Source organism: Ostrea edulis, chromosome 1, assembly GCF_947568905.1.
Source record: "Ostrea edulis chromosome 1, xbOstEdul1.1, whole genome shotgun sequence".
Lineage (NCBI taxonomy): Eukaryota > Metazoa > Mollusca > Bivalvia > Ostreida > Ostreidae > Ostrea > Ostrea edulis.
Window position 1 is genome coordinate 66,200,534 of NC_079164.1, and position 9,954 is coordinate 66,210,487.

Consider the following 9,954-nt stretch of genomic DNA (forward strand, 5'->3'; position numbering starts at 1 on the left):
TTTGAACTATACCAGATAGAGACTTCAAATTCGGTGAACTGAAAAATCAATATCTATGTGACTAATAAAGGTCAATGTCATTCGTCAGGGACAAGGTCAGTATTTGCCATATCTAAATATAGCCACGCTTAGGAATATAGTATTTCACCTAAAAGAATCTGGTTTTCATAAATGATATTAATATTTCTTGTCAATTATATGGTCTTGTAGCTATTTTCTTGTCTTGTAACTTTGTAATATGCAATTTAATTGGTTGAGCAGTAGATTTTATCTTTAATAACTTGCTACGTACGCATTGTAACGACATTAACGCATTTTTTGGTTTAGAATTCATTCTAAAACATAATTAAATAGAATATTTCGAGGAGTGAATTAAATCATAATGAATTGATTCAATATCAATGTATATAATTGGGTTTTAACAATTACTTATTTTAGAAAAAAAAAACCAATATCTAGAAACAAAATCTGCACCGAATTATGTTTCAACACAATAGCATACTTTGTTATTAAATTCATTTGTTTAACATAACATTATTATAATTGGTATTTTTATATATAGCATTATATTAATTGTTTGTACAGAGTATTAATATTTACATGTCTCCCCAGTGTGATGTTCCTGTCAGTACTCTATAACATGATATACCAACTATGTGCTTTATTATGGCTTTTGATTTTCGTCAGCAATGATAGACGAACGAGGACTTGTTCCTGTAAAGAAGTTCTTAGAGGAACTAGGCGGTTGGCCAGTGACCTATTCGCAAGGCCAACAGTGGGATGAATCCAAGTTCAACTTTATCCAGCTATTAGTGAAGCTGAAACTTTACAATAACAAAATATTTGTTGATCAGTGGGTGAGCGCAGATGATAAGAACTCCGATGTTAACATTATACAGGTGAGAGGATGTAATACCTTGATAGATGTCCAAATTTCTTTGACTCTTCGGTTATGACAGAAATTAGAATAGCAATGAGCGGTGTAAAACCACAACGATAAACAGTTTGACTTTTTATTTTGGTGCCATTTGCTAATAAAACATTCTTTTTAGTTAGACCAACCGGAACTCGGAATGCCGTCACGTGATTATTATTTGCGTGGTGTTGAAGATGAGGATGTTCAAATTTACGAAAAATTCGCAGTGGATGTTGCAATGATGTTTGGGGCAAATGAGACTCAAGCAAGGAAGGACATGAGAGAGATGGTGGAGTTAGAGACAGAATTAGCCAATGTAAATCTACACCCACTGAATTCAACAATAGGAAATTGGTTGTACTTGATTAAAGCGTGTTATTGTCTAAAATGTTTAATTAAAAATGTTATCGTATAGAATACACATAGGACTTTATGTACCATTACCCTATCGTAATATCGACTCATATCATTTTGGTGCGATAGAACGATGATGCAATAGCACGGCGTCGATCACACGATCATGTAAGGACACGTATATGTAATTATATAGCATCATCGTCATCGCATCCACCTATTATTGTTAGCATGTCATCACTTCATTGTCATCGCACCATTGCTTCATCGCCCTTCACGTCGACAGTAGGATTACACGAAAGTGAACAATCTTACTCTTTCCAGATTCCATATCATAATTAGTTGTTATCAGTTTTGTATGGTTGGGTGGTTTTATATTGTTTAACGTCTCGCTCGAGAATTTTTCACTCATATGGAGACGTCACCATTGCCGGTGAAGGGCTGCAAAATTTATGCCTATGCTCGGCGCTTATGACCTTTGAGGAGGGAGGGATCTTTATCATGCCACACCGGCTGCGACACGGGGCTTCGGTTTTGCGGTCTCATCAGAAGAACCACCCCATTTAAATCCCCCACCGGTAATCTCGGCTGAGATTCGGCTCTGCTGAATATTTGAACTGACACCTTCACCGAATCTCAGGACTGCCCTTCAGATTCATGGCTGGAAATTTACTTTCAGCTTGGGCCGGTTCTAGCAATTAGTGTGCTTTTAGGCAACATTGTTCTTCGCTTCAAATAAGTTAGTTGGCTATTAAACCAACTATCTATCACTGTTGGTATTGCATTACTTACCGTCTAAATATGTAAACCCCATAAAATAAACCATCACTAATTTTCCGTTCAAATGAAGACTTCCATGGTGCAGTATTTTATCTCCCAAAATTGACAAATTCCTATAGTTTCGTTGTTGTTGTTGTTGTTTTTTTTTTTTTGTGTTGTTGTCTAAATTAACGATGTACAGGTACGTATGTGGAGGTACTGTGTATCAATAATTTGATAAAACAGACCACAGGAACTCTTCATTTGCAGGAGATAAAATATTGTGCCATGGAAGTCTTCATTTGAACGGAAAATTTAGTATCTGTTTTCATTTTGGGATTTTCATACCTAAATGGTAAGCAATGCAAAATCAATAGTGAAAGATAGTTAGTTTAACATTTAAATCACTTATTTGAAGCGAACAACAGTGTCATCAAAGTGCACATTAATTGCTGAACCGGCTGAAGCTGAAGTAAATTTCCAGACATGAATTATGAAGGATTGCTCCAAGATTCGGTGAAGGCATCAATCCAAATATTCAGCCGTGCCGAATCTCAACCGAAATTACCCCATGGGATGTACTGCCTTCAACGAAAATTAATAATTTCTTAAGTTTGGGTATCTGATTGATCCTGGTGAGAAAATGATTTATATAAAGCACATGTATTGGTCAATAATATATTTCACAACGAAACCCAGGCCAAGTAGATAAACATGTCATTAGTCTATACACATTGAAAGACTCTGATATGCAGCAGTCTGTACCTTATCATTATACCATCGGGATCAACGAAAATTGGTGGTAAAATAAGGAATATTGTTATGAATATAGTTTAGATTGATCATTTATATCCACAGATAACCACACCCCAAGAACAACGACGGGACGGGGAAGAATTATACAACAGAATGACGGTTAAACAACTTCATGAGAAAATCCCTGGGGTGTGTTCCCACTAGATTTATCTACATTGTACAAACATTTCCATTGTCTTGCTTCACCATTAAGAATAAAGTTGATGTGTCTCTCATTAATGATGTAATTATGATACATGTTTTTTGTACTTATAGTTTGATTGGCTGGGATACCTCAAACTGATTTTTGACAAGGCAAATATCAGTATTCCCGAGACAGAAGAGATCGTGGTATATGCCCCGGAGTATCTGAGTAATATGGTGAAAATTATCCAGAACGCGAATAATAGGTACCTTCATTTCAACGTTTAGGAACCCTTTCTTTCTAATATTTCTTATTTAGCATTTTTTAAATGACAAATGTTTATATTTCTTCTAGGCTTATGGCAAACTACATGATATGGCGGATTATGATGAATCGGGTGACAAATTTACCTCAGAAGTACAGGAGTGTTCGAACAGAATACTACAAGGTAGAATGCATCTGTGATTTGATTTCTAAACAGATTCCAATCAACATTAACGTACAGGAGACATAATTGTGCATTACAGATGCATTTATGAAGATGTAGATTTTCTTACGCAATATGTTATTAATAGAAAATATACGGATCGGACACGGAGAGATCGCGATGGAGAGACTGTATCAGTTATGTGAACGACAACATGGGAAACGCTGTAGGTCGATTGTTCGTTAAGGATCACTTCGACGCAGGAGCGAAGGAAGTGGTGTGTATGGTTTTTCATTGTGACTGGGAATCTTGTATTTACAATATGAAATTTTTCACAATAATAATGTTTCATGTTCAGATTTACGTCTTAAAATTCCTCCACCTCAGTGATATTGTCTGTCATACGAGTAATTACAGGGGGTGCGAGTATTTCAATTTCAGTGTAATTGTAAATTAGCAGAAGGAAATCCCTATCATTGTTAATACTCTAGTTGTATTGAAAGGCGCTGAATATGATACACGATATCAGGTCTGCATTTTATGACCTGTTGGAAGAGGTTCCATGGCTAGATCAGAAAACTAGAACGGTAGCAAAAGAAAAGGTAAAAAATAGTGATAGATTTAAAAATAATTTAGATATTCGTCGTGTTTTTAAAAAAAACCCACATTGTATGTTAATAAGCTTGTGTAGACAATATTTTCCTTTATCAAAGGCAGATGCTATGGCAGAGAAAATAGGATACCCGCCATTTATTTTAAATGACACGGCATTAGATGAAAGCTACAATGCAGTAAGTTCAATGAAACGTGTAAAAACTCTATCATATTTTAAGCTTTCTTCTCTTATCATGATTTGTTTTTAGGATTACATATCAAAAGATAGTGTGTTATTTATAATTATCATTATTTCCCTAGGTCACTTTCTCGTCGGACACTTATTTTGAGAATGTTTTGAATAACATTCGTTCGATTGCTTGGAGCAACGCTAATAAACTCCGGGAAGCTGTCGATAAGAACAAGTATGCTAATATTGTCATATTTATGAAAATAATTTAGTTTTATTATGATAACTTCAAGCTTTTGAACATGATGAATCTAGGTATACCTGTATCTAATGCATTTCTTGAAAAACAAAATTCATATCAGATTTATAGCGGTTAGACTTCATATAGTGTAAAACATATTTGATAATCTTTTTGTCAGATGGTCGACCACGCCGGTAGTAGTGAATGCATTTTACAGCTCAACAAAAAATCAAATAAGTAAGTTTGCTAACTCAAGTTTATATAATATACTTCTAAAATCCCTAATCTTATATCACTATTTTAAAAGTAATAATAAAAACATTTAAACAAAACTCGAAATTTGCTTTGTTGCAGTGTTTCCTGCAGGTATTCTGCAACCTCCATTTTACAGCAAGGGTTATCCGAGGTAAACGTTAGAATGTTTTATTTGTTTTCATTATCTGAAAGATATTTTTCATTATGCAGATAAAAATATTAGAACGAGCTCTAAAGTTGAACGCTCTCACACGTAATTTGTACTTCTTTAGATCTCTAAACTATGGTGGCATCGGTATGGTGATAGGACATGAAATCACACACGGTTTCGATGATAGAGGTGACTTTCTTCATTTTGATCAAAATCCAATATACTGTCATTTCAAAGTTATACTGAATAAGGTTGAATAAGGAAAGACACTGCACTCAGGACTTCATAAATTTGATATAAATGATGATAAACATGACATTTCCTTCTGTAGGTCGACAATTTGACAAATCTGGAAATCTTAAGCAATGGTGGGATGATGACGTCATAGCGAAATTCAAGGAGAAGGCTCAGTGTATCGTAGAGCAGTATGGCAACTACACAGTTCCTGAAGTGGGAGTCAGTGTAGGTATAGCTGTATGCGAACTGCTCAGCATCGTAGATACCCCAAAATCGTATTATTCTGATTAAAGATTTCAACAATATTACAGTGTATCTTGTAACCATAATAGTTTAATTTTGTTTAGTCTCATGAAGTAATCGTATAATGACCATTGTACATACATTTTTTTTGTGGTAATTTCGACAGTTAAACGGAGTTCAAACCCAGGGAGAAAACATTGCTGACAATGGTGGATTAAAAGAGGCTTATAGGGTAATTCACGCACATGCTATTATAGTTTTTGTACTTGTTTTCTCTGGTAGTCACCTATGTGTATTTCGGGGGAAAACACTAATTATTATGTGAATTTTATCTTTATTTCTAAAGGCTTATGAGAAATGGATAAATAAACAAGAACGCGAACCGGACAGATTACCCGGCCTGTCCCATATGAGCAACAAACAGCTGTTCTTCTTAAATTTTGCTCAGGTAATTCTTCGAAATTCCAGTTTGTTTATTCACCATATGAATCTAGTGGTTTAAGAGTACAGATTTTATATCATACAGGTATTCCGTCAACATTATTCAATTATTGACATTTTCTCGACTAGAGGTACAATATGAATACGGAACTTCGAGGGTAACTAGATCATCGTATTCACCAAGAAGATGTCGATAATTGCTTTATTTTATTCAAAATATCAAAACTGGCAACTAGAACCTACGAAATAATACCTGCTTTATTGCTTGCTGGTTGGCCACCTTTGTTTACATCTAGAGTGCAGGATCTAGTCTAAATTTATTATATAAACACGATTTTTCATTCAATGACCAAAACTTATTACTAAAAACCAATCTTACCAATATGGAATTTTTACTATCTTTTTTATCCGATGTTGAATAAATCAAATGTTATATTTACCTCGATGGCATTTGGAGGTGAATGTGACGTTCTTTTCCTTAAATTATAATTTGCTGGATCACAGCCAATCAGAAAGCTCGGAATTATATAATAATTCATATTGTTCATTGCCCAAACCAGCCTTATGGTCCAACAATTCACAAGATGTGCAATAACAGTACAATGCAGCTTGTCATTCTATATTGTTTACTACCCATAGGGACATTGTGGGTCAATAGATGTACAAAGCAGGCATTCTGTTTACTTATTGTTTACCAACTTAGAGAGACATGGACACAATTTGAACTGAAAACTTTCTAATTTTATTTTTCCATTTTTATTGTCTACAATGCTGAACTAAAGTATTTCTAATGATCATACAAAATTTGAATATCAGTTGTTGAGTTGCAAGTGAGATACAGCACTCACAATTCTTTGTTATTTATGTAGCAATATTCCATTATCACCTGCATGGTGTTTATATCTTTCAACTGGTTCGATACGCAAGAGCTTGTTCTGCGTATAGTCAGTTTTTAAATCGAGGCAAGCTACTGACAAACAAGTTGATGGTACAGGGGTTTCAACAGTCTCGATTGAAGTCAGCATTTCGCAAACTATATGGTGTTATAACGATCTAGTTCGTCAATACAACCTATCATTGGGTCAAATGCTGTCTGACATGTTTCATACCGATTGTGAGGCCGTTCTTGGCACACTGATTTTGACTACAGATAACGCCGTTTACCTGATCAACAAAATTTGAATATCAGTTGACTACGGATAACTCCGTTTACCTGATAAGGATATAGGGCTCGCGGCGGGTGTGGCCGGTCGACAGGGGATGCCTACTCCTCCTAGGCACTTGCTCCCACCTCTGGTGTGTCCAGGGGTGTGTTTGCCCAACTATCTACTTCGTATTGTTTATAGGAGTTATGAGATTGATCACTGTCATGTAAACAAGTCTCGCGCAATGCTTTTTGTTTACGTATAGATTGCTTAATAGAAAATCGCATGTTTAAAACAAAATGATATGTGCCAAACACTGGAAACTATTCAACTTTAACATATGTAAACAAAAACCTGGCACGAGTCATGTTTACAAAACAAAATATTGTGAGTGCTGTACAATGTACCTCCCATGTACCTCGATAACTAGCATTCAAATTTTTGCTGACCAATAGAAACACCTTAATTAGGCATTTTAAACATTACAAATGGAAAAATAAATTTTTCAGCTCAAATCGTGCCCATGCCCCTTTAAAGAGACGTGCTGTGGCTCATCGTAGTTCAGTATTACATATTTGTGTTTTATTTGGGGACGTGAATTCGCAGTCAATAGCCTTTCGTACGAGGTATCTCCATCTTTGGAAAATAAATGGAAAATGGTAGGGGTTTTCGGCAGCTAGCAAATTACTAATCTAAGTATTCAAATGTGCATTTACATATCCATTGTTGTACAGTACAAATCGATGAAAGACTTTTCTTAACTTGTATTTTATATGTGCGACAGGCATAGTAACTTGTTACAACTGTTACAACAATAATTCTACGATTCTAATTTACATGACATTATGTATATTTCGGAGGATGTTGATACAGATTTTGGTAGATACTAAGTCACTTTTTAAAATACATTTTTCTGAGGAAATTATTTCTTGCAGTGCTGATTCTTTACCAATTTAACACAATAGGTATGGTGTGGAACCATGAGGCCTGAGGCTGTCGTAAACAGAATCCGAACAACCCTCCACAGTCCGGGAAAGTTCAGGTACATTTAATATTCTCATTTGTACATTTATTTTCAGTCGGTGTATATTTAAATCTCAGCAGACGAACGATTTATACATTTTTCCTTGTTGCAGGGTCATTGGAACACTACAAAATATGCCTGAATTCGCAGAGGTTTTTGGGTGTCCTGCACACTCGTACATGAATCCGGTTAAGAAATGTCGAATTTGGTGATTCTGGCTACTATGTGTAGCAAAGTTGTTCCTGTTATATAGATGTAAAATCTTATTAACATTATGACTGTTTACAGAGGGTCGTGTAATTTATATGAAAATCAAAGACTTTTGATATGGAAAGACGGACAAATATATAATCAACAAAAGTTCTTATCAGTTATCAGTACATTTTTATTACATTTGTACTTATCAGTTATCAGTACATTTTTATTACTGTAACATTTGTACCTATAAAAATACCTCGGACTGCAAACAGTTCTAGGAATTACATGTAATGTAACTACGGGTAATAAAAATAAACTTTTATTGCTTATATACAATTGATAGGCCAGTAAAGCCTTAAAATTAAAATTCACAAACTCATAATGGTATACCGTCTGACTACCTCTCAAGCATTACTAACTGCAAAACAACAGTTTTTCGTCGAAAAATGACCCCGAGTCACTTGTTGTGTTAGCCATTGCCAAAGTAGTACATATATCTTTGGAGCTAGTAGATTTCGTGTTTTAGTAAGTCTTAAATGTGTATCAATAAATCTAAGTCTGGCAATTTTTATCACAATTGTACATGTAAATAACTCTGCTATGTATTGACTTTGCGATGATGCTTTATGATATTGATTTATGACAGTCGACGAATCATTTGCCACCTGGGTCGTATACATGTAGTACTGTACAAGCTATGAATCCCGGTTAACTTGCATTTCGATCTTTAAGAATTGTTAAAGCCATTTCACAAATGACTGTCGAATTATTTCCAATTGTGACGCTGTACCTAAAGCTCATAATATCTGTATATGAGTAAAAACAACTTCGCTTGTTATGTAAAACAACACCCACCCACCCCCAAATCCCCATCACAACAAAGAACTCAACAAGAAAGTAAACGAAATAAAAATTAAAATAACCATTCAACTGGATGATATTTTTATGAGTACAACTTGTAGAGAAATTCAATACTTTTAGCTCTTTCCTCCACTGTAATTTACATATTAGGTATTTTGTCTTTCTCGTTTACTTATTTTTGTAAGGATAGGTTTTAGGGGAATGATTCTTACGCAAATCAATAATGGCCACGTTTAGAGAATTCAGGTTGACTGATGGAAAATGGGCTTGGTGGGAGGGAAAACTAAGGCACAAATACTAAAGCGACATTTGTTACTTGTAACAAACTGCTGGAAAACTTTCCAGTAGTAGTATATATTCTAAGCACGAAAGCGCTCGTGTGCGAGTTCAGAAACCCGCGAAATGTACGTATTTACGGAAAGTAACGGAAAATGACGAAATGTAGAACGTAAAGAAAGAAATATAATACGAATATTTTAATGTATTGTTGCAAATATTTGGGTGAGTGATTGGAACTTTTGTTGATATCATATTTTTGTGCGATACTTAACTGACATGGGAAGACCTACTGTTTTCATTGTTTGTGTGACTATTGAAGGCAGTGCTAAACCTTTTGATCCATATGGAAAGTATATTTAACAACATTGTATCACATGCTTCATTATTTGTAAATATGTTCTCACCGTGTTTGCTACCTCTTTCATCCGTCATATGTTTCTTTAAATGATTTATGAAATATGTAAGATTACGTAGATTTTAGTTATGAAATATGCAGACGTACTTAGATGTTGTAGAATTTACTCCTTTATACTTTTCTTCAATATGTGCAATGTTGTATCAAACTTGCCAGTAACATACATTATTGTCATGAAAATTCCATCCACATTTCGAAGAACTAGAAACTCCTGTTTATTAGTCTACATTTTGTAATAAAATTGGACGATATTGTTTCAAATGTCACGCAGGTACTCCATTCAT

At 34.7% G+C, this 9,954-nt stretch overlaps 1 protein-coding gene across 2 annotated transcripts in view; it reads left to right on the forward strand.

Moving 5' to 3' along the window:
- LOC125646913 (neprilysin-like) overlaps positions 1-9,936 on the forward strand; it is a 38,736-nt gene extending 28,800 nt beyond the window's left edge. For both annotated transcript variants that reach the window (XM_048873534.2, XM_048873545.2), the window contains exons 8-24: positions 688-899; positions 1,053-1,232; positions 2,888-2,974; positions 3,101-3,234; positions 3,324-3,417; positions 3,545-3,673; positions 3,900-3,998; positions 4,110-4,187; positions 4,312-4,415; positions 4,600-4,658; positions 4,776-4,827; positions 4,949-5,016; positions 5,159-5,289; positions 5,474-5,539; positions 5,654-5,755; positions 7,859-7,935; positions 8,030-9,936. In XM_048873534.2, the coding sequence (XP_048729491.2) occupies positions 688-899; positions 1,053-1,232; positions 2,888-2,974; positions 3,101-3,234; positions 3,324-3,417; positions 3,545-3,673; positions 3,900-3,998; positions 4,110-4,187; positions 4,312-4,415; positions 4,600-4,658; positions 4,776-4,827; positions 4,949-5,016; positions 5,159-5,289; positions 5,474-5,539; positions 5,654-5,755; positions 7,859-7,935; positions 8,030-8,129 (1,772 nt within the window). In that variant the 3' untranslated portion in view covers positions 8,130-9,936. The remainder of the gene's footprint in view (positions 1-687; positions 900-1,052; positions 1,233-2,887; positions 2,975-3,100; positions 3,235-3,323; positions 3,418-3,544; positions 3,674-3,899; positions 3,999-4,109; positions 4,188-4,311; positions 4,416-4,599; positions 4,659-4,775; positions 4,828-4,948; positions 5,017-5,158; positions 5,290-5,473; positions 5,540-5,653; positions 5,756-7,858; positions 7,936-8,029) is intronic.
- The last annotated feature ends 18 nt before the right edge of the window (positions 9,937-9,954 follow it).